General features: G+C 48.0%; 2 protein-coding genes across 9 annotated transcripts in view; one reads left to right on the top strand and one right to left on the bottom strand.

Annotated features, from left to right (window-relative positions):
* The window catches only part of CPNE1 (copine 1), a 37,111-nt gene extending 25,197 nt beyond the window's left edge, over nt 1–11,914 (top strand). For 5 of the 8 annotated variants that reach the window (XM_022592555.2, XM_022592552.3, XM_022592553.3 and 2 more), the window contains 15 exons: nt 4,186–4,314; nt 4,413–4,592; nt 4,746–4,820; nt 4,919–4,990; nt 5,129–5,209; nt 5,379–5,468; nt 5,586–5,672; nt 5,804–5,890; nt 5,984–6,043; nt 6,123–6,256; nt 6,362–6,416; nt 6,659–6,710; nt 10,851–10,984; nt 11,128–11,364; nt 11,576–11,914. In XM_022592555.2, the coding sequence (XP_022448263.1) occupies nt 4,186–4,314; nt 4,413–4,592; nt 4,746–4,820; nt 4,919–4,990; nt 5,129–5,209; nt 5,379–5,468; nt 5,586–5,672; nt 5,804–5,890; nt 5,984–6,043; nt 6,123–6,256; nt 6,362–6,416; nt 6,659–6,710; nt 10,851–10,984; nt 11,128–11,364; nt 11,576–11,716 (1,614 nt within the window). In that variant the 3' untranslated portion in view covers nt 11,717–11,914. The remainder of the gene's footprint in view (nt 1–4,185; nt 4,315–4,412; nt 4,593–4,745; nt 4,821–4,918; nt 4,991–5,128; nt 5,210–5,378; nt 5,469–5,585; nt 5,673–5,803; nt 5,891–5,983; nt 6,044–6,122; nt 6,257–6,361; nt 6,417–6,658; nt 6,711–10,850; nt 10,985–11,127; nt 11,365–11,575) is intronic. The other 3 variants (XM_089896794.1, XM_089896797.1, XM_089896795.1) reach the window with 3 other exon arrangements.
* On the bottom strand, nt 7,652–21,305 carry SPAG4 (sperm associated antigen 4). Its single transcript, XM_022592557.3, has 12 exons — nt 19,889–21,305; nt 19,277–19,378; nt 18,868–18,934; nt 18,622–18,683; nt 18,327–18,370; nt 17,968–17,993; nt 17,757–17,865; nt 17,416–17,491; nt 17,173–17,288; nt 16,671–16,838; nt 16,144–16,233; nt 7,652–16,056 (listed from the first exon to the last, which is right to left on the bottom strand). Exons 1-12 carry the CDS (start codon nt 20,196–20,198, stop codon nt 15,907–15,909), a joined length of 1,320 nt encoding a protein of 439 aa, XP_022448265.1. The 5' UTR covers nt 20,199–21,305; the 3' UTR covers nt 7,652–15,906.
* Between the last annotated feature and the right edge of the window lie 836 nt (nt 21,306–22,141).

Raw genomic sequence — 22,141 nt, 5'->3', positions numbered from 1 at the left:
ATATTTACTGAGTACCTACTATAGGATAGGTACTGTTGTAGGTATTGTACATATAGAGGTAGGCGAACCAGACATAGTTCCTACTCTAATACAGCTTATTTGTTTTCTGGAGTGTATGTGGGGGAAGACATTGTAGAGCCCCTGAGATGGGGAATGAGATTGATGTTGAGTGTATGTGGATCAGAAATGAAACCTGGCTGGAACGTACTTGCATGACTAGATGATTAGTTAGGTGATGGTCAGGTCTTGCAGGGCTTTGTAGACCATGGTAAGAACTTTGGATTTTATTTTGAGTGTTTTGGGAAGCCATTCCAGAGTTTTAAGCAGAGAAGCGGCATGAGCTGGTTTCTGTTCGGCTAATAAACGCTGTGAGTGTGTATGTGTGTGTCCGCGCGCATGCACGTGCATGTGCAAACACACACATACAGAAAAACTGGTGAAGAAACCACTGCAGTCATCCAGAGGAGAGATAAATCCAACCTGGGGAAGGTGGGCAAAACTTCATATAAGAATAATGTCACAGCATAACCATGGATGACAAGGTATTTGCTAGGCAGAAAAGTCAGGTATCAGCGTGTGTTGTGTCTGTGTGTTTGAGAAATGAGAAATAGCTTTGGATGACTAGTTGGGTGGATGGTGGAACGGCAGGAGGTAGAACAGTCTAAGAAGGGCTTTGAAGGTTGAATTACAGGTGCAGGGTCATCGTATTAGACAATTACTTAGTTCTGTATAGATGGGCCCTCTGGAGTTGTGCCACAAGGTGGCCATGCTAGGGAGTTAGGCTTTGAAACTAAGGGCCATGAGCAGCTACTATACAGGGCTTCTATTTAGAGATTTTCTGGAAGCTGGCGTCAGGGATGACTAGGTAAGGCACTGGTATGGGTGAAAAACCAGGGAGGAGGCAAGAAACAATGGGGCCTGAAGTAAGGTAGAAGTTGTTGAAGTGAAGGTATAGAGGCTTTGGAGTTAGAATGAATTGTCATGAGGACATGAGGTGTGGATTAGGGCAAAAAGCTAATGAGTCCCTTTATAAAATACAAAACAAACAGTATAAAATATTGAAACAATACAGAAGTGTATAAGAGTGTGTAAAATTCTCACCTTTATTCCATTCCTCTGAGGTGTACCTAAAAGTTGCATTTATTTGGTGTGTCTTCCATTTTTTGTGTGTATTTATTTTGTATATGTATTTAAATCTATTGTATATACACATACAATTGAAGTTTAAAATGGGGTTATAGTCTTCTTACCATTTTTTTGCAACTTTATTTTTTCATATGATACCAGTATACTTCTGCCTTAATTGTTTATTTACCCGCTACTTGGCATTCCATTGACTAAGTACCGTAATTTACTTAGTCACCACCTAATTGATAGACCTTTAAGTGGTCTCAGGTTTTTTACTGTTCTGAGCAATGGTGAAATGATCATTCTTCTTTGTCTCTGTACTATGCAAACACTGCCTGAGAGAATGTGTGAGGTGAGAAGCATGGAGTCGGATTATGACGGGGGAAGTTGTGGTTCTGTTCCCTCAGGAGTATGTATTGTGCTCTGGATCTGTCCTTGGGGAACCTCCAAAGCAGTGATCAGGCTGGTCAGAAGTCTAAAAGCCACATTCTAGTGGCAATATTCAAAAGAACTGGGGCTATTTCTCCAGATTTTAGCTTGCAGTTCACTGCTTCCAGGTATCAGATGGTTCTCAGAGGGAGACGGAATAAGGCTTTCTTGGGGAATTTTAGATGGGAAGAAATAGGAATAATGCGTAGAAGTGAGAATTCAACAGACTTGGGTTAGTTTGGGTAGGACTTTATGGAGCAGGACTTTCTGATGATTGGATTATAAGAGTGGTGGGTTTTCCATCATTGGGTGCATTCAAGCAGAGACTGAGGTGCTATGGAGGGGACAGTATGTGAAGCAAGTTGAACTCTAAGAATCATTCCAATTTTGGTTGATAACAGCATTCAAGACAGAGACCATGAGGCACTAAGATGGGAATAGCACTAACTGGGCAGGGTTGGGAGAGGGATTGACTGAGGGTCAGTTTAGGGGAGGTTGAGGCTGGAGGCGTCCTGGGGTATAGTGCTGGGAAACCTGGAATGCTGAGTGAAGCTGGGTGAGAGATCTGACGTCGTCTGCACTCTTGGTACAGATGGTCGCAGGCGTATCGGTCGGGGGGACATAGGGTTAGTGAGGAGTCTGAGGATAACTGTTATGGTGACTTAGGAGGCGGGGTTTATATGAGAGTCATGGTGATCCATGCAAGAAGGTAGTGTTTCTAGCAAAAGGAATGGATGGAGAACCTTGGTGCTGTTTGATTGCCAGTCAGTTTGGAGATGGCTAAGCTGGGAGCAGAGGCTGGAGATGGCCTTTTGGATTTCATGCAGCAAATATTTATTAGGTGCTTGAGACAGAGCAGTGAATAGAACAGACAGATATCCGTTCCCTCATGGAGGTTACATTCTAGTGGGGAAGACAAATTACATAAATATATATAGTATATTAAGACAGTGATAAATGCTAAATAGAAAAAATAGGAAATGGGTATGTGATGTATCAGTGGTAGTAGGCTTGAAATTTTAGAGTGGCCAGAAAAGGAGAAACTTTTCCTTCAAACTGGAGAAGATTATTTTTTTTTAAATTTATTTTGGGCTGCGTTGGGTCTTCGTTGCTGCGCGCAGGCTTTCTCTCTAGTTGCGACGAGCGGGGGCTGCTCACTGCAGTGGCTTCTCTTGTTTCAGGGCACAGGCTCTAGGAGCACAGGCTTCAGTAGTTGTGGCTCGCGGGCTCTAGAGTTGCAGGCCCAGTAGTTGTGGCGCATGGGCTTAGTTGCTCCACGGTATGTGGGATGTTCCCAGACCAGGGCTCGAACCTGTGTCCCCTGCATTGGCAGGCAGATTCTTAACCACTGTGCCACCAGGGAAGCCCAAGAAGATGATTTTGAATAGAGACCTAGAGAGAATGTGAGGGAACAGCAAGCCGTGTGGGTTATATGAGGGAAGAAAATTCTAGGCATTGAGGTAGAAACAAGCATATTTGAGGAATGACAAGCAGACCTGTGTTGCCAGAATGGAGTGAGCAAGAAGGTGTTAGGAGATCAAGTTAGAGAGATCTAGATCTTTCAAAACCTTGTAGGCCAATGCAGAGTTTGGATTTTTTCTAAGCAATGGGAAATCATTATTGGGTTTGGGTAGAGGTATGACATGACCTATGTTTTAACAGGATCACCCTGGTTGCTGTATTGAGAGTAGCCTGTTGGTGTGAGGATGAGGGAGTAGAGGTGAGGATGGCATAGGATAAGGGAGACCTGTTAAAAGAGGGTAATGCAGTAAGCCTGGTGAGAGATGATGATGGCTTGGACTAGGTAGTGCAAATAGTGAGGAGTTGGGGCTTCCCTGGTGGCGCAGTGGTTGAGAGTCTGCCTGCCGATGCAGGGGACACGGGTTCGTGCCCCGGTCCGGGAAGATCCCACATGCCGCGGAGCGGCTGCGCCCGTGAGCCATGGCCGCTGAGCCTGCGCGTCCGGAGCCTGTGCTCCGCAACGGGAGAGGCCACAACAGTGAGAGGCCCGCATACCGCAAAAAAAAAAAAAAAAAAAAAATAGTGAGGAGTTGGACCTGAACAGCTGATTATAGGCTAGGAGAATCCGTGTCGGGGATCATAACTCTGCCTCAAGGTGTAGGGCCCCAGGGTTAGTGGGAAATCATTGGAGGAAGAGACTTTGGGGAGCAGAATCTAGATCATGGCTGTATTGGGGGCAGTATTGGGCTTGGAACTTGGATTAGGGTCTGGTCTGGGGCCAGTAAAGGCATCAGAGTGAGATTCATTGGTCTGTGAGAAGATCAGGGTTGGAGTCTGGGTCTGGGGAATGTTATTAGGATTGGGACCAGTTTTGGGCTGAGGACTAGTTTGGGGTCAGAGTTGTTGTTGGAGGCCAGTACACTTTTTCTGCATCTTCCCGTCATATTCTTGGACCAGGGTTGGTTGTAACCACCATCTCCCATCCCATTGAGCTTACCCAGGGGGATTGGAGGAATATGGAAGCTATAGGGCCTTCTCTTCCTTGGGTGTCATGGGGGTAGACACAGGCTCAGCCCTGCCTGGTTGAAGCCAGCTGACTTTACAAGTTGGGACCTACAGTCAGGGAGGGGTGAGGAAGGTGCTTGATTCAGGTCTTTTTCCCCCCAGATGGCCCACTGTGTGACCTTGGTTCAGCTGTCCATTTCATGTGACCACCTCATTGACAAGGACATCAGCTCCAAGTCTGACCCACTCTGCGTCCTTTTACAGGATGTGGGAGGGGGCAAATGGGCTGAGGTAAGAAGGACTATGGGGGATAAAGTTGTGGAGGGAGGCTAGGACTCTTTTGGGTTGGAAGGTGCATGACTGTGATGCTTATTGGCTTCTGCCCACAGCTTGGCCGGACTGAGCGAATACGGAACTGTTCGAGCCCTGAGTTCTCCAAGACTCTGCAGCTTGAGTACCACTTTGAAACAGTCCAAAAGCTCCGATTTGGCATCTATGACATAGACAACAAGACACCTGAGCTGGGGGATGATGACTTCCTAGGAGGGGCTGAGTGTTCCCTAGGACAGGTATGCAGAGCCAGGGATTAGAATCCTTCAGACACAGGTCAAGTAAGAGCGCTGTCAGATAAACCAGACTGCTTGGAACTTGGAGGTTGGGGTCAAACAGGACCTAGCCTTGTCTGAGACCTTGGTACCCCACCCACCCCTGCTCTGCCCCAGATTGTGTCCAGTCGGATACTAACTCTACCCTTGATGCTGAAGCCTGGAAAACCTGCTGGGCGAGGGACCATCACGGTAAGGAGGAACTCTGCTGGGGTTTGTGGGTGGTTGTATACTTATATCCATGAGGAATTCATGAGATGGTACAGTCTCCTGCTTCTTCCCCTACCTAGGTCTCAGCTCAGGAGCTAAAGGATAGTCGTGTAGTGACCATGGAGGTGGAGGCCAGAAACCTAGATAAGAAGGTGTGTGTGGAAGGAGGCCTTGGGAGTTCAAGAATTAAGTGGACAGGGATGGTGTGTTGGAAGGGGAAGGGTGGGAAGGTCTTTCATAGTGGTTGTCAGGTGCCTGAGTCTAAACTGCGGTCTCTGTGATATTGACAGGACTTCCTGGGAAAATCGGATCCGTTCTTGGAGTTTTTCCATCAGGGTGATGGGAAATGGCACCTGGCATACAGATCTGAGGTGTGAGACTCTTGGGATTGGGTATGATGGGGTAGGAGAGAATCTCCTGGGGCTTGTGATTACCAGGGTTTGGAGCACAGGGCTAAAGAGTCTGCATATGGGTAAGAAGAATGGCAGCTCCCCACATGCCAACGCAGAGCTCACTAGAGGCCTTGCCCTCCACCTTCAGGTCATCAAGAACAACCTGAACCCTACTTGGAAGCGCTTCTCTGTTCCCCTTCAACATTTCTGTGGGGGAGACCCCAGCACACCCATCCAGGTGAGGAGCTTGCCTCCTGAGTGGACTGAGCAGGGGCAGAGAGCCTGGGGAGGGATTTATTCTCACCTGCCACCTGCCTCCTGGTCTTTATATACACACACACACCTTCCCTCCTAGGTGCGATGCTCAGATTATGACAGTGATGGTTCACATGACCTCATTGGTACTTTCCACACCAGCTTGGCCCAGCTGCAAGCAGTCCCAGTGAGTGCTGGCTCAGGGTTATTGAGGTGGGCCTAGGGGCTGCAGCTCCAGGAAGAGAGGGAGGGCAGGGCAGCTCCAATCCTAGCTAATGCTCTAGAAGTTTCCTACTCTAATTTTTCTTTCCTTACCAGGCTGAGTTTGAATGCATCCACCTTGAGAAACAGCAGAAAAAGAAAAGCTACAAGAACTCTGGAACTATCTGTGTCAAGATTTGTCAGGTGAGACAATAGCCCATGTGACCCAGTCTCTGACTTCTAAGCTCCGTGACCCCAACCCCTTCACTCCAGCTATGACCGTGGTTTCATCTACAGGTAGAAACAGAATATTCATTCTTGGACTATGTGATGGGAGGCTGTCAAATCAACTTCACTGTAAGTTGCTTCATCAGGGGCAGGAGCACAGATCCAGGGCGCAAGGTGGCCTTCAGCTCCCCTCCTCTCCTCCTCCCAGGTGGGTGTGGACTTCACGGGCTCCAATGGAGACCCTTCCTCACCTGATTCCCTGCACTACCTGAGCCCAACAGGGGTCAATGAGTACCTGACAGCACTGTGGAGTGTGGGCAGTGTGGTTCAGGACTATGATTCGTAAGTAACTTTGTCTCTTGCCCGTCCCCACTTCCTGCAGATGCCTTAGCCTCTGGGCTCATGGTCCTCTCACTGCTTCTTCCCCCATTCACTGTCTTCCCACAGGGACAAGCTGTTCCCAGCATTTGGATTTGGGGCCCAGGTACCCCCTGACTGGCAGGTGAGTGTTTTTTTCCCCTCCCCTACTCCTGTTTTTAGTTTCAGGGTCCTGATTGTGGGGGATGTGGTAAACTTGCTGCTTGGCATCCCAGAGTTGCAGGGATGTATCCTTACAGGCATGTATATAACAAATGCTCAGGACTAAATACCTCCTGTATGTTGCTTGGTACATACCATAATGCCCTTTTTCTTAGCACAAAAGTGGTCATGGGGAAAGAACCTCATTTTTTTTCTTGCCCTCAGGTCTCCCATGAATTTGCCTTGAACTTCAACCCCAACAACCCCTACTGTGCAGGTAAGTCCCCGATCCTCCAGCGTAAGGTATATCTGTCCATATCTAGAGAGGCAAGGGAGAATGGGGGTGGGGAGATAGACACCTGACTCCATTGGCCAGAGGAGTGGATTTTAGAGCTAGGCCTCTGGAGTCAAATCTTCATCCTGCCACTTGCTAATCATATGACTTGGGGCCAGTTGCTTAGCTTTTGTGTGCTTTGGCTTCATAATAAGACTATTGAGTATTTAAGAAGATGCATATAAAGTTTGAAGCAGTAAGCCTGGCATATACTAACTGTTCTCTAAACTATGAGAGCTGTTATATTATCATTATTATCTTTGCCTAGAAGTTCACAGGGCATCAGTGGAAGCCTTGGTGCCTCCCTGCAGCGCTATTCAGGGTACTTTTTGCCCCACACTCTTTTGTCTAGAGAGGGCCAAACCCAGTGTTTCCCTAGCACCCACACAAGAGCAACAAGCTGAAGTGGAAAACTTGACCTGACCTGATCTGACCTGGGTTTTTATTTTTGACATGGGTTCAGACTTAGAGAAAAGTTGCAAGAATAGTTACAGGGATTCAGGTCACTGGGGATCCGGGGTCAGGGCCTGGGTCACAGGGGCTGTTGTTTACCTTCATCCACATTCCTCAGACATGGACATTTTACCACATTTGCTGTGTCATTCTCTCACTCAGATTTTCTCTCTTCCTCCTCTCTCTCTCTATATATACACATTTTTTTTCCAGAAATGTTTGAGAACTGTGGTGAATAATCCCTGCCCCAAGTTTGCCTCCGTGGCCCCATCGACTCTGCACTCATCAGCATCTGCATGGCCCGTTATCCCCGAATCCTTCAGTGTTCCCTAAAGTCAGAGACATCTTCTTACATAACCACAGTGCAATTCTCAAAATCAGGAAAGTAACATCAGTACAATACTATTACTCAGTCTATAAAATTTATTCAAAAATTTCCAGTTGTCCTCTTTTATAGCAAAAGAAAATCTTGGATCACACATTTCATTCAGTTGTCTTCCAGAGTTCTTCATGTCTTTCATGATATTGACATTTTTTAAGGTTAAAGGCCAGATCATTTGTAGAATGTCCTTCAGTTTGGGTTTACCTGATATTTCCTCATAATTAGATTCAAATTATGCATTTGGGGCGGGAATACCACAGAAGCCATGCTGTGTATTCAGGAGGCACATGATGTTGATTTATCCTCTTACAAGTCATATTAACTTCCATCACTTGGTTAAGGTAGAGTCTACCAGGTTTCTCTACTATACAAGTACTGTTTTTTTCTTTTTTTTTTTGCGGTATGCGGGCCTCTCACTATTGTGGCCTCTCCCGTTGCGGAGCAACAGGCTCCAGACGTGCAGGCTCAGCGGCCATGGCTCACGGGCGCAGCCGCTTCGCCGCATGTGGGATCTTCCCGGGCTGGGGCACGAACCCGTGTCCCCTGCATCGGCAGGCGGACTCTCAACCACTGCTGTTTTTTTCTTTATATGTAATTTAAAAAAATTCTTTTTATGAAGTATAGTTGATTTACAATGTTGTGTTAGTTTCCAGTGTACAGCAAAGTGATTCAGTTTATATATATATATATATATATATATATATATATATATATATACAGTTTATATACACATACACACACATATATATCTTTCTCATATTCTTTTCCATTATGGCTTATTACAGGACATTGAATATAGTTCCCTGTGTTACACAGTAGGACCTTGTTGTTTATCTATTTTATGTATGTAATTTGTATTGGCTAATCCCAAACTCCTAATTGATCCCTCCCCTATCCCCTTTCCCCTTCGTTAACCATAAATTTGTTTTCTATGTCTGTGAGTCTGTTTCTGTTTTGTACACAAGTTCATTTGTATCATATTTTAAAATATTTCACTTTTTATTTATTTATTTGGTTGCGCTGGGTCTTAGTTGTGGCAGGCGGCCTCCTTAGTTGCAGCTCGTGGGCTCCTTAATTGAGGCCACCAGGCTCCTTAGTTGTGGCATGCGAACTCATAGTTGCGGCATGCATGTGGGATCTAGTTCCCTGACCAGGGATTGAACCCAGGCCCCATGCATTGGGAGCTCAATCTTAACCACTGTACCACCAGGGAAGTCCCTGTATCATATTTTAGATTCCACATATGAGTGTTATTAGTCTTTCTCTTTCTGACTGACTTAGTGTGATAATCTCTAGGTCCATCCATGTTGATGCAAATGGCAATATTTCACTCCTTTTTATGGCTGAGTAGTATTCCACTGTGTGTGTGTGTATGTGTGTATGTGTCACGTCTTTTTTTTAATTCTAATTTTTAATCATTTTTAATTAATTAATTTATTTTTATTTTTTGGCCGTGCCGCGTGGCATGCGGGATCTTAGTTCCCCGACCAGGGATCAAACCCATGCCCCCTGCAGTGGAAGCACAGAGTCCTAACCACTGGACCGCCAGGGAATTCCGTGCATTTCTCTGATAATTAGCGATGTTGAGCATCTTTTCATGTGCCTATTGGCCATCTGTATGTCTTTTTTTTTTTAATAGATGTATCTATTTTTGGCTGCATTGGGTCTTCATTACTGCATGTGGGCTTTCTCTAGTTGTGGCAAGCAGGAGCTACTCTTCGTTGTGGTGCACGGGCTTCTCATTGCGGTGGCTTCTATTGTTGTGGAGCACGGGCTCTAGGCGTGCAGGCTTCATTAGTTGTGGCTTGTGGGCTCTAGAGCACAGGCTCAGTAGTTGTGGTGCATGGGCTTAGTTGCTTCACGGCATGTGGGATCTTCCCAGACCAGGGCTCGAACCGTGTCCCCTGCAAAAGTAGGCGGATTCTTTTTTTTTTTGCGGTACGTGGGCCTCTCACTGTTGTGGCCTCTCGCGTTGCGGAGCACAGGCTCTAGATGCGCAGGCTCAGCGGCCACAGCTCACGGGCCCAGCCGCTCCGTGCCATGTGGGATCTTCCCGGACCGGGGCACGAACCCGTGTCCCCTGCGTCGGCAGGCGTACTCTCAACCACTGCGCCACCAGGGAAGCCCGTAGGCGGATTCTTAACCACTGTGCCACCAGAGAAGTCCCTGTATGTCTTCTTTAAAGAAGTGTCTGTTTAGGTCTTTTGCCCATTTTTCGATTGGGTTGTTTTTTTTGTTACTGAGTTGTGTGAGCTGTTTGTATATTTTAGAGATTAATCCCTTGTCGGTCGTATCATTTCCAAATATTTTCTCGCAGTCTGTAGGTTGTCTTTTCGTTTTGTTTACGGTTTCCTTTGCTGTACAGAAGCTTGTAAGTTTGATTAGGTCCCATTTGTTTATTTTTGCTTTTATTTCTATTTCCTTGGGAGACCGACTTAAGAAAACATTGGTACAATTTATGTCAGAGAATGTTTTGCCTATGTTCTCTTTTAGGAGTTTTATGGTGTCCTGTCTTATATTTAAGTCTTTAAGCCATTTTGAGTTTATTTTTGTGTATGGTGTGAGGGAGTGTTCTAACTTCACTGGTTTGCACGCGGCCGTCCAGCTTTCCCAACAGCACTTGCTGAAGAGACTGTCTTTTCTCCATTGTATATTGTTGCCTCCTTTATCAAAGGTAATTGACCATAGGTGTGTCTGTTTTTTTTTCCTTTTAATTAATAATTAATAAGTATCCTTTGGGAGGATACTTAGAGGCTGTATAAATATCCAATCATTCATCAGTTTTTACCCTCTAGTTTTAGAATCCATTGATGATCCTTGCCTGAATCAATTATCTCTGATTGTCAAATGATTCTATAATTTCTCCTTCTACATTTATTAAGGAAGAACGTTTTCTTCTCTCCCATTATTTAATATCTCTGTGGATTCTTTTGTTATTAAATGGGTTATAATTCATTATTTTATTAAGTGGGTTATAATCTGATGCTCTCAGCACTCCTAGATTTGTTCAGGGGATTCCCCCTAATCTGGGTTTTAATTCAAGCTGTGATTTAGGGCATGTGCCTTTCCTCTCTTTGGCCTTAATTTTCTCATCTGTAGGAGAGGGTTAAGAACTGTGGGTTACAGGGATGATTGAATGAAATGCATCCAGGTTCCTAAATCTCCTTGGCCAGTATAGAGTGATGTCAGGACTAGCTGAACCCTGACAGGCCCAGTATTTTATGGTATTCTTTGCCTTTCTTCTCTAGGCATCCAGGGCATTGTGGATGCTTACCGCCAGGCCCTGCCCCAAGTTCGGCTCTATGGCCCCACCAACTTTGCACCCATCATCAACCATGTGGCTAGGTTTGCAGCCCAGGCTGCACAGCAGAGGACGGCCTCGGTGAGGGTCATGGGAGGTAGTGGGTGGGGAGAGGGGACTTGGTCAGGGCCTCCCTTGTAACAGGAGGCTTCTTGTCAGTGTGGGAATATGTGGCTGGAATGTTTAGAGGGTCTGCCTCAGTATATGAACGAACTTGCCCTTAGCAATACTTCGTGCTGTTGCTGCTGACCGATGGTGCTGTGACAGATGTGGAGGCCACACGTGAGGCTGTGGTTCGTGCCTCCTTCCTGCCCATGTCAGTGATCATCGTGGGTGTGGGTGGTGCTGACTTCGAGGCCATGGAGCAGCTGGATGCTGATGGTGGACCCCTGCGTACACGCTCTGGGGAGGCAGCTGCTCGTGACATAGTGCAGTTTGTGCCCTACCGCCGCTTCCAGAATGTGAGTAGGGACAAGCTTGGTGGAGTCTGTCCACCGAGAGGTGGAGTTTAGTCTTCCACCTCTCCCTGATGTGAGTGGGGATACTTACCCTTTCATCTGAGCCTGGGGCAGGGTCGGGTGTTGGATTTTGTATCCTTTCTGGGGTATGAAATGTAGACCTGGGGAAGCTGTCATGGGTCATCACTGAACTTGCCCCTCTTCTCCTTGGCAGGCCCCTCGAGAGGCACTGGCGCAGACTGTACTTGCAGAAGTACCCACGCAACTGGTCTCCTACTTCAAGGCCCAAGGTTGGGCCCCACTCAAAGCACTTCCACCTGCAGCCAAGGGCCCTGCACAGGTCCCTCAGGCCTAGATTCCCTTGGAGGGGTAGACTGTGGCCAGTCCTCAGTCCTGTGTTCCTAAGGTCCCCCAACCCTGAACACACATTCCCTAGTGCTAGCACTTTATGTTTTATACTTTTATGCTTACTTTTATACTTGCTATAGCCACCCTTGATGTCACCTGCTTGTCCCTGGAGCCTCTCATTCAATAAAGATCAATGAAGACCACACTTTGCTACCACTCTGTGTTTCTGGGTGGGAATCTGTTACTAGCCACGTTTACTTCTCCTCTCTGAGCTTATTTGTTGACCTTAGGGATTGTTGAGTGAAGGATTCATCTGATATAATAGCCCCACTCAAAGAAATTGGGTATTCCTGGTCACATATCTAGAGACACTGACTCTGTTTTTGAAAATGCAAAGACTGAATGTAAGCCAAACACCTAGCCTGCCCTGCCTCAGAGCAGAGCTGAGCTGTGAACACAGACAAGGTGGAAAGTGCTAGGGGAGGGGTGAGTTTTAAGATGGAGCAGGAGCTATGCTAGACTTCCTGGAGGGATGGAGCAGTGGTGGTTCTAGTCCTAAAAATAGGCTATAAGCCTAAATTTTTTAATAGCTAATTTTTTTTCTTATTAGAAAATAAATATGTATATTCATTTTAGGAAAAAATAAATATCACCCAAACTCCTATGTCCCAATAAAATATTTGGTGCATATTTTTTAATACTTTATGCATATTTTTAGTGATACATGTTTTTTTGTTTTACAAAATTGGGATCATACCATACATAACTATTTTAGTATGCTTTAAATGTTTTTAAAATGTGTGCTAGTTAGTACAAAATTATTTCAAATATAAATATTGTATAAAATAGATTATGGAGCAGGGTATATTTTCTAGGTCTCACAGATTTTTCCCTAAATAGATATTATACTGTTTGCACTTTGTTTTTATTATATTTTGGGTATTTTATCCATTAGAACTTACTGCTGACCTCATTTTTTCTAATACTTGTCTATGAGTGTACTATAGCTTATTTAGCCAATCCCTAATTTATCAAGATTTGGGTCCCTTCTAGTTTTCTTCTGTTATAACAAACAGTGCTGTAAGGAATATCCTTCTACATTTATCTGTGCATTTACAGGAATGTTTCTGAAGGATTTATTCCTACAAGTGAAAATGCTCAAAAGATAGGAATATTTAACATTTTAATAGATATTATAAATTGCCTTTCATAACAATTTTTTACCCATTTTGTTAATCTGACAGGCAAAAAAAATCTCATTTTTAGTTTGAATTTATTTATGAAGGCTAGGTATCATTTTATATGTTTATTTGTCGATTGTATCTCTTCTGAACAGCCTTTTTTTTTTTTTTTTTTTTTTTTGTTTGCAAGGCAAATTTTATTGCGCTACAGTTGCAGATTATATAGACTAGAAAAAGGAAGGTTGCCAGATGGTGGTTTACATTATCTACAGACTGTCTCGGCTCAAGGTTAACTTCCCTGGGAGGAAACCCATAAACCCAGAATCATCAAAAATAACCTGCATGTGCAGGGGGGAGACAGCTTTGCTTGTCTCATTTTACATTCTTTCTGATCTCTGGGCCCTGGTGATTTATCTCCCATGGAATGGAACAAGGAGGGGAACAAGTAGGGACAGTCCCTTCGAGCAGCGGCAGCATGCCTGGCATGTCCTTACCTGCTCTCAAGGCTGACTGCTTCCCACAGGTCCCCCTTTTTTATTTTTTAACTTTTGCTGCAAAATAATTCCATGAAGTTTAGTGCCGAGAGTAGTATACTGTTGCATGAGGATACGAAACAGACATGAGAAGATTATTATCAATAATAGGCAAATTATGGCCAGGGTAATAAATCCTGACAACCTTCCAGTAATCCAAGACTGAGGGTTTAACCACTTTAAATGATCCAGTAAAGTTTGAATTACATCTTCTGGCAAAACATCATCAAGATGTGTATTTTGTATATCCTGAATTTCAGCATTTAATTTCTTAAGATCAAGACTAATATTATTATCTGACCAAACACTCAGCAGATGCATTTTTACTTTGTCCCATTCCCAAATACAGTCACTGTACTTTTTTTTTTTTTTTTAACATTGAAGGTAGGGCTTTACTTGTTCTATTTTTGTTCCCTCCATATTTTTTTTTTTTAAACATCTTTATTGGGGTATAATTGCTTTACAATGGTGTGTTAGTTTCTGCTTTATAACAAAGTGAATCAGTTATACATATACATATGTTCCCATATGTCTTCCCTCTTGCGTCTCCCTCCCTCCCACTCTCCCTATCCCACCCCTCCAGGCTGTCACAAAGCACCGAGCTAATATCCCTGTGCCTTGCGGCTGCTTCCCCCTAGCTATCTACCTTACTACGTTTGTTAGTGTGTATATGTCCATGACTCTCTCGCCCTGTCAAAGCTCACCCTTCCCCCTCCCCATATCCTCAAGTCCGTTCTCCAGTAGGTCTGCGTCTTTATTCCTGTCTTACCCCTAGGTTCTTCATGACATTTTTTTCCCTTAAATTCCCTGAACAGCCTTTTTATAGATTGTTGTTGTTGTCCTTATAGCCCTTATTCTGTTACAGTTATTCAGTTATTCAGTTATTAATACATGTTGAAAATATTTCCTCCAAGGCTATTGTCTTTTCAGTTATAGTATCTTTTGGTCTATGTAACTCTTCAGATATGGAAATTAAAAATTTTTATGTATACCAACCTAGCTTGCTTTTTAAGAAATTATTCATATATCATTATTTACTTTTCATGACATTAAACATTCCCTTATATTACCATTTCTATCATCTCCGTATTATTTTTGTAGTGTACTTTGTCTTCTTAGATACTATTTCCAGTTTTTTCCTTCATGAACAACAGTAGGATGGACATCCTTAAAGTATTAACTTAGATTATACCTAGGTATCCTTTGGATCCATGCTTAGAAGTGGAATTGCAGTGATTAAAAAGTATAAAAAAACTTAAGGCTTGGGGCTTCCCTGGTGGCGCAGTGGTTGAGAGTCCGCCTGCCGATGCAGGGGACACGGATTCGTGCCCCGGTCTGGGAAGATCCCACATGCCGCGGAGCGGCTAGGCCCGTGAGCCATGGCTGCTGAGCCTGCGCGTCCGGAGCCTGTGCTCCGCAACGGGAGAGGCCACAACAGTGAGAGGCCTGCGTACCGCAAAAAAAATTTAAGGCTTTTGGTACTTACTATGAAGTTGCCCTCTAGAAAAGCTGTATTAGTTCATTAGTTAGAAAACCTTAGGCTTTAAGAGTAATAACCCCAAAATTTAAACAGATGGATGCATGTTCCACTCCCCCCACATACTCATGCATTCCACTTTCTAGAGGTGTAACCACTGTTAATAGTCTATATATTCTTCCAAAACATGAACACACTACAAAGGATCCTAATAGTCAAGATGTTGCATGTTTCTTTGTTCACACTTGTTTTCCTTTTCTCGGCCTGGGTAGAACTCATTAACCCTTTAATGTCCGTCTCCTCCCTCTTTTTCCCTCCCATTCTACTTTTGACCCTTAGAGTGAAGAGTTGTTGGATCAATGAATTCTCCCATTTTCTGGAGCATCATCTCTCCCCTATCAGGCTCCTTGAGGGCAGGGACTGGTAAATACTAGACCACCTGTACTGTGCCTAGCATAGTCGTGCACTCAGGTTCCAGTAAAGACAACCTGAGTAAAGGCGACCAGGCCTGCATCAACTCTGACTCAGATGCTTCCTAGAGGTTCTCAAGTCTCCCTAGTTTTTACCCGAAGGGGTAGTTCCTCCTCCACCTGCACCTAGCAAGAGTTGGGGTGAGAATTGAGGTGCACAAGCATGGCTTCATGCTGACTGGCAGCTCTGCAAGAGGGTGGTAGGCTTGGGGTCCTGCTGTGTTTGAGCTCTTCGTTAGCTGTGTGACCTTGAGCAACTTTCCTGACCTGAGTGGCTTCTGCCTCCGTGGCTGTGAAGATTAGTTAGGGTAAGGCATGTAACGTCCAGAGTACTGTCTTGTGCACATGGTAAACACTCCATAAACACCATCTACTGCTGCGCCCTCAAAGAGGGCGTTTTGGTAAGACGCCCCAACCATGTTTATATACCAAAGGCAACTAGAGCGCCACACACCCCTCTTCCCGCAGTAGCCCTCCCAGCACTGATCCAGCTTCTTTCAGCATAGACCTCCACTCTACTCCAACAATCAGCATGTTTAATGGGCCCCCCCTGTGGCACTGTCCCCTGCCCCCTCTGAGGTTTGAATGCCATGGGCTCGGACTCGATACAAGCATGTGAAATGGGGGTGGCCCCAGTTGCTTAGAATCTGGATCTTCACCTTGGGAAAGGCAGCTGGGGGGTCATTCTGGGGAGACAAATGGATCATGCCAAGGCCTGGTCTCCCAAGGACTGCCTTCCTCCCCAATATTCCTTCACTGTGAGACAAACATACCTCTAGGTGGAAAGTCTGAATCTCAGATTTCTCCACATTGAAGGTGAATTTCCCCAAGAAAACTTCAGTCTCATCATCAACCTGGAGGCCCTAGTAAGTGAAGAATGAGTGGAGGAACAGTGAGGCACAGGTGGAGGAGGGAGAGTAACTGTTTAGCACCAATTCTGTTCAGTATCTGTATGCATACTCTCATTTATTTTTTGGTGTTAGGATAGTATAGTGTGGAATGTGGGCTCAAAGAAATCAAGTTGCAAATTTTAGTTCGACCACTTGCACTTCATAGGTTGTTGTGTGGATGCAAGGATATATAATCCATGTAAAGTACTCTGCACAGAGTAAGCACTCAATAAACCATAACTAATATTTGAATATGGTTATAATTATAACCTGCAGCAGCCTTGAGAGGCAAGTGGTAGTATCTCCATTTTATGGATGAGCGAGCAAAGACTCAGTAGCCTCAGTTTTCATGACTGCCTTGTGCTCTCTAGGCAAAAATCCCCCACCTCCTTGGCCTCAGCCCCACTTACATAGACTGCGAAGTCACGCGGGGCGCTCTTGGCTCCCCGGGTGTGTGCCACGCTGGGCGGTGGATGCTGCAGAGTGATGTCGCTCAGCTGCACACGACCCGGCAACTGGATCACCACCTGGCCCTGGTCGCCCTCAAAAGCCCAGCAATTCCCAGGGAACACATCTGGCTGCAGGCGGGCAGACAGACACACAGCCCATCAGAACCACAGGACAGGTTGACCCCATCATGGGCCCCGCCCAGTCCTCCAACCCCAGCCCGGTGTCTGCCCAGGGCCCCAGTACCTAGCAGGGCCAGGTCTCTCCAGTATCACGTTGTCCTCGGCCTCACCCAGAGCCTCACCCCAAACAAGCCAGGCCCTGCCTCCAGGACTTCTGCCCAGCAGGGCCCCGCCTGGCGCCACGCCCTCAGTTCAGTCAGGTCCCACCCCAGGGGAGCTGCGGGGGTCCTTTTCCCAGAGTCCCGCCCCAGGTCCCGTTCAGGGATCTAGGTTCCAGGCCCACCTCCAGGATAACCGTGGGCGGTCGCGCATAGTTCCAGAAGCTGAAGCGATTCCAGAAGTAGGCAATGTTCGCATCCTCGTAGTCGGGGGACGTCTTCTCTAGGTCGATGGAGGCTCCTGGAGCCGGGAGAAGCAAACACTCAGGGGCTCCTAGGCCTGACTGACAGCTGGGGCAGGGTCTGTTTGAGGTTGGTCTCCTGGAGCCGGTCATGTGCATAGTTCTGTCTGTGTCTCTGAGTCTTACCCACAGAGCTCAGCGCATAGTCGGGTTTCCGCACAAAGTCCTCACTCAGCCTCTGGAATACGAGTTTGGCCACTCTCTGAAAAGAGAGAGGGCGGGGCCTGGAGGGGCGGGGCTTGCGGGCAGCTTTTATAATGGGGCAGAGTTCTCTGGGGATAGACTTTGTGGGCCCCGGGAGAAATTCCAAAGGCGGGGCTCTAGGCAGGGCCTTAAGGCTCAGGACCCAGGGAGCAGAGCTGCAAGGTGGGCCGGGACTGTGCAATGGGCAGAGCCACGGGGCCAGGCTCCTGGGGCCCGAGCTCCTGGACCTGGTTCTGAGAACAGGATGAGTCTGCGGGGCTCACCTCGCTGTTGGCTGCGCGAACGCTGGACACCTCCTTGTGGAGTTTAACCAGCTCAGCCCGGAGCTGCTGCAGCTGCTGCCCCTGGGAGCGCACACGCTCGTGGTATTCGCTGCAGACAGAAGGTTGGCACGGTGCAGTTGGCTCCCTGTCCCCCTGGACACTTCAGCACCTTTGAGGCCCCCAACTCCCCACCCCAGGTGCCCTCTCTCACCTTAGAGTCAGTATCTCCTTAGGTTCCTGTTGGAGGGAGGAGGGAGGGACAAAATACAGTGCTGCTGAGCTCCCACCCACCTCTGTTCCCACCTCAGTGTGGGAGGCCAGACTCAAAGGGCCTTGCTTCTGAGGACTGCCAACCGCTGCCCCCCTGCCCTGCCCTTCCAGGACCTCTCAGAGACAGACCCTCAAGCACCTCTGGGCACAATCCTTCAGAAATCTCCTGTTTATATCCAGCCTTTCCTTAGGGTTATAGCTTCCAGCACTGCCCTGCTCCCAGCGGCCCAGGGGACTCCACACAACCTGCAGGTTCACAGCCTGCCAACCACCCACCCCGGGACAGTCTCCCCGACTCACATTCTCCAAAGGAGGGGCCAGGTACCGGAGTCCCCACCAGAGTGCTGGAGAAAGAGGGGGCTGGTCTCAGGGGAAGAGAAGGGAGAGGGTTTCCCTGGCATAAAGGGGACAGTGGGGAGAGAAGAGGCTTGAAGGGCCTGAGTCTGAGGGGGGGACTAGAAGGCTCTGAAGGGGACTGTGAGGAGCTGTGAGCCTCTGAAGAGACTGAGTGGGCTGAAGGGTACAGGAGAAAATGTACCACGTTTGCCTCCAAAGCAGCCAGGGCTAGGGCCTAGGGAATTCACCGCCCTCTCACCTGCCAGAAAGAGGCTCAGCAGTGACACAGCCGTGAGCAGGAAGCGGATGGAACAGACCTCCCTAAAGAACCGGAGGGAGGCTGAGGCCCCGATACCCTAGCGAACCCCACGGACCCCACCCCAGTGTCCTAGACCCAGCTCCTGTGAACACAGGTGTGAATCGGCTCAAGCCGCAGCCGGGTCTGGCCCTGCTCCCCACCCCCTCAAGGAGCAGCCCCTGGGGCTCCCCTTTCCCTCCCTCTGACCTGTACACACTGACCAGCACACCTCCTACCAGGGATAATAACACGCTCAGCACCTGGAAGAGTGGGCCTGAGGAGAAGAGAGGGGGCTCAGAGAAGGGACTAGGCTTAGGGAGGGGGAGAGGTGAGGGGCTCACAGAGCGTGGTGTTCGAGGTTCAGAAGGGGCTTAGGAAGGGGGCTGGGGGATAGGGACTCAGGAACAGCGGTGTGGGCTAGGAGAATTAGATGCGGGTGAGGAGAATGATTTGGATTCTCATTCTCAGGGAAGATGGATCGGGCTCAGAGAAAGAGCTGGAGAATCAGACACGGGCTGGGGGCTCAGAGCTGAAAACAGGGCCCGAGAGGTGAGAAATGGAATTCGGAGAGGGGGGCCAGAGGGTCAGAGGGGATCTGGGCTGGCCTGGCCCGTACTCAGGAAGCTCTTGGACACTCGCGGGGGAGGTATCTCCTGCCTCAGATCCAGAGTCGAGAGGTCGAGCTGCTCCTCAGGGACACCGGGAGAGCCAGCCGGTTCTGCGGGAGCCCAAGGGGCTCCATTGAGGCCTTGCGCACCGCAGGCCCGCTGTTTCCCCGGCACCTGGCCGCAGGTTCCCCAGCCCAGAAGCAGAGCAGCCTCAGAGGCTTTGGTCCCAATGCAGCCCCATCCCGGGTCTCTCGCAGCACTCTGACGCCCCCGCGCCCAGAAAGCTCAGTCTAGCCGTGGTCCCACCTCCCAAACGGTGGCCCCGCCCCCAGCCTCAGGTCTTGATACGGCCCCATTTCCCTGGTAGCCAACTCATGCTAACACCGAGGCCGCGCCTCCTCAGTGGTGCCCAATCACAGGACTTTCCCCGCCCCTCCCCAGGACAGTCCACCACACCGAGGCCCCCCTTTGGGGCATCTTATCTAGTACCTCCTCTTTTCACCCTACAGGTACCGCCCCTTAGGAGGCGTCCAGATAGTTTTATCCCGCTTCCGCGCCAAGCCCCACCCCTTAGGACCCACCCATTCCCTCCTCTCACCCGGTTTCGACCCCGCCCGCACCCGAGGCCCCTCCCCTCACGGTTGCCGCGCCACAGGCGGTCGGCCCACTGTGGCTCCGAGGCGCCGGCTTCAGCCGAGAGCTTTCAGCCCTTGTGGTTCTTCCGGGCACTCCAGCGCTCATGGCGGGCTCACCGCAGCTAGAGCCCCGGGCTCTTCTGCCCTCGGGCTCCCCGGGCTCCGGCCCAGCTGACCGGTGCCCGCAGCTGTCCCCCGAGGTGACGCTCATAGAGCTGTTGCTGTTGTCGCTGTAGAAGTTGGGCGTGTGCTTGTGTGGGAACGCGGCAGAGCCCGGGCGGGGGCTTCGCTGCATCCTGACCCCGGGCTGGCCCCCTCACGGACGCCAAAATCACCGCCTGAGCCGCCAAGGCTCTCGGCCCTCCCTCAGCAGGTGCGCGCCGCCGGTACCCCAAGGACTCTGCATGCAGCCAGCGTGCCCGGCGGCCTGACCCAACCCTCTCCCCTATATCTGGGCCTGGCTGCTGACTTCATAGAGGAGACCGGGGTCTCCGCCGAACGCTCTGGTGTGGAGTCACAGAGCTAGTCGTGACGTCACTGGGGAGCCTTGGCAGTGTCTCTTATTCTTTCCCAGGTTAAAGCAAGCAGTGACATCACAGCACTTCCCAGAACACCCCGTCCAAAACTACACTCTGCGTAAAAGAATTTCTGTCCCCCTTCCTGCTTTGTTTTTCTCCTTAGCACTTATTACTGACATGCTATGTGTTTTCTTTTTCTTTCTTTCTTTCTTTCTTCCCTCCTTCCTTCCTTCTTTCTTTCTCTTTTCTTTCTTTCTTTCTTTCTTCCTTCCTTCCTTCCTTCCTTCCTTCCTTCCTTTCTTTCTTTCTTTCTTTCTTTCTTTCTTTCTTTCTTTCTTTCTTTCTTTCTTTCTTTCTTTCTTTCTTTCTTTCTTTCTTTCTTTTCTTTCCTTTCTTCCTCTCTTTCCATAACCTGTTACTCCCAGTACAGCAGTAAACTTTATGAAGGCAGGGATTTTTGTTTTGTTCACTACTGTATCCTCCAGCGCCTAGATAGGCCTAGCATGTAGTAGGTGCTCAAATATCTGTGAATGAATAAATGTTAAGGAGCAAGGGATCACCCACAGCACTTCTCAATAAAGTCTTTTTAGTTTCTTAGTCTCTTTTGCGCTACAACCCATCAGGCCCCTCCTCTCATCCTAGTCATTAGGCCAGAGAACTCTGACCTCAGAGATCTGTGGGTTCCTCTCCCAGACCCATATTTACCAGGGGTCTGTGGGGTGAGAATTCAGTACCCACCAATCTCCATACCCACAATCAGACCATCTGAGTCACCTAGAAGGGAATGAGGAATCACACATGATCACAGCCAAGAGACCAGATGTTCCCAAACTCCTGCTGTGCAACAGGATAGTACCAGTGCAGCTTATAGAAATTCAGGTTCCCAGGCACACCTTGAGATATTACTTTAGCATTTCTAGAGTGGGTGCAGGAATTTTCATGTATATTTTTTTAAAGATTTATTTATTATTTATATATTTTATTTATTTTTGGATGTGTCAGGTCTCAGTTGTGGCATACAGGCTCTTCCTTGCAGTGCGCGGGCTCCCCTCTAGTTGTGGTACGAGGGTTTTCTCTTCTCTAGTTGAGGCTCGCGAGCTCAGTAGTTGTGGCATGTGGGCTTAATTGCCCGGAGGCATGTGGGATCTTAGTTCCCCGACCAGGCATCGAACCCACGTCCCCTGCATTGTAAGGTGGATTCTTTACCACTGGACCACGAGGGAAGTCCCAGAATGTGCATTTTTTTAAAAATTAATTAATTATTTATTTTTGGCTGCGTTGGGTCTTTGTTGCTGCATGCGGGCTTTCTTTTTTCTAGTTGCAGCGAGCGGGGGCTACTCTTCATTGCGGTGCGCAGGCCTCTCATTGTGGTGGCTTCTCTCGTTGCGGAGCACGAGCTCTAGGCACACGGGCTTCATTAGTTGTGGCACGTGGGCTCAGTAGTTGTGGCTCACGGGCTCTAGAGCACAGGTTCAGTAGTTGTGGCGCACGGGCTTAGTTGCTCTGCGGCATGTGGGATCTTCCCAGACCAGGGCTCGAACCCACGTCCCCTGCATTGGCAGGTGGATTCTTAACCACTGTGCCACCAGGGAAGCCCAAAATGTGCATTTTTAACAACCACATGTGTGATCCTGATTAGGGACCATACTTTGAAAAGCAGTGCAGTTCATCCTGTGCATATTACACAGCTAGGCAAATAGGTCCAGAGAGGGGAAAGGAT

Source organism: Delphinapterus leucas, chromosome 15 (assembly GCF_059928025.1).
Source record: "Delphinapterus leucas isolate spDelLeu-1000000601 "Yukka" chromosome 15, BTC_Dleu_Yukka2, whole genome shotgun sequence".
NCBI lineage: Eukaryota > Metazoa > Chordata > Mammalia > Artiodactyla > Monodontidae > Delphinapterus > Delphinapterus leucas.
The sequence above is the reverse complement of the archived record's forward strand: the minus strand, read 5'-3'. Positions and strand labels throughout refer to the sequence as shown.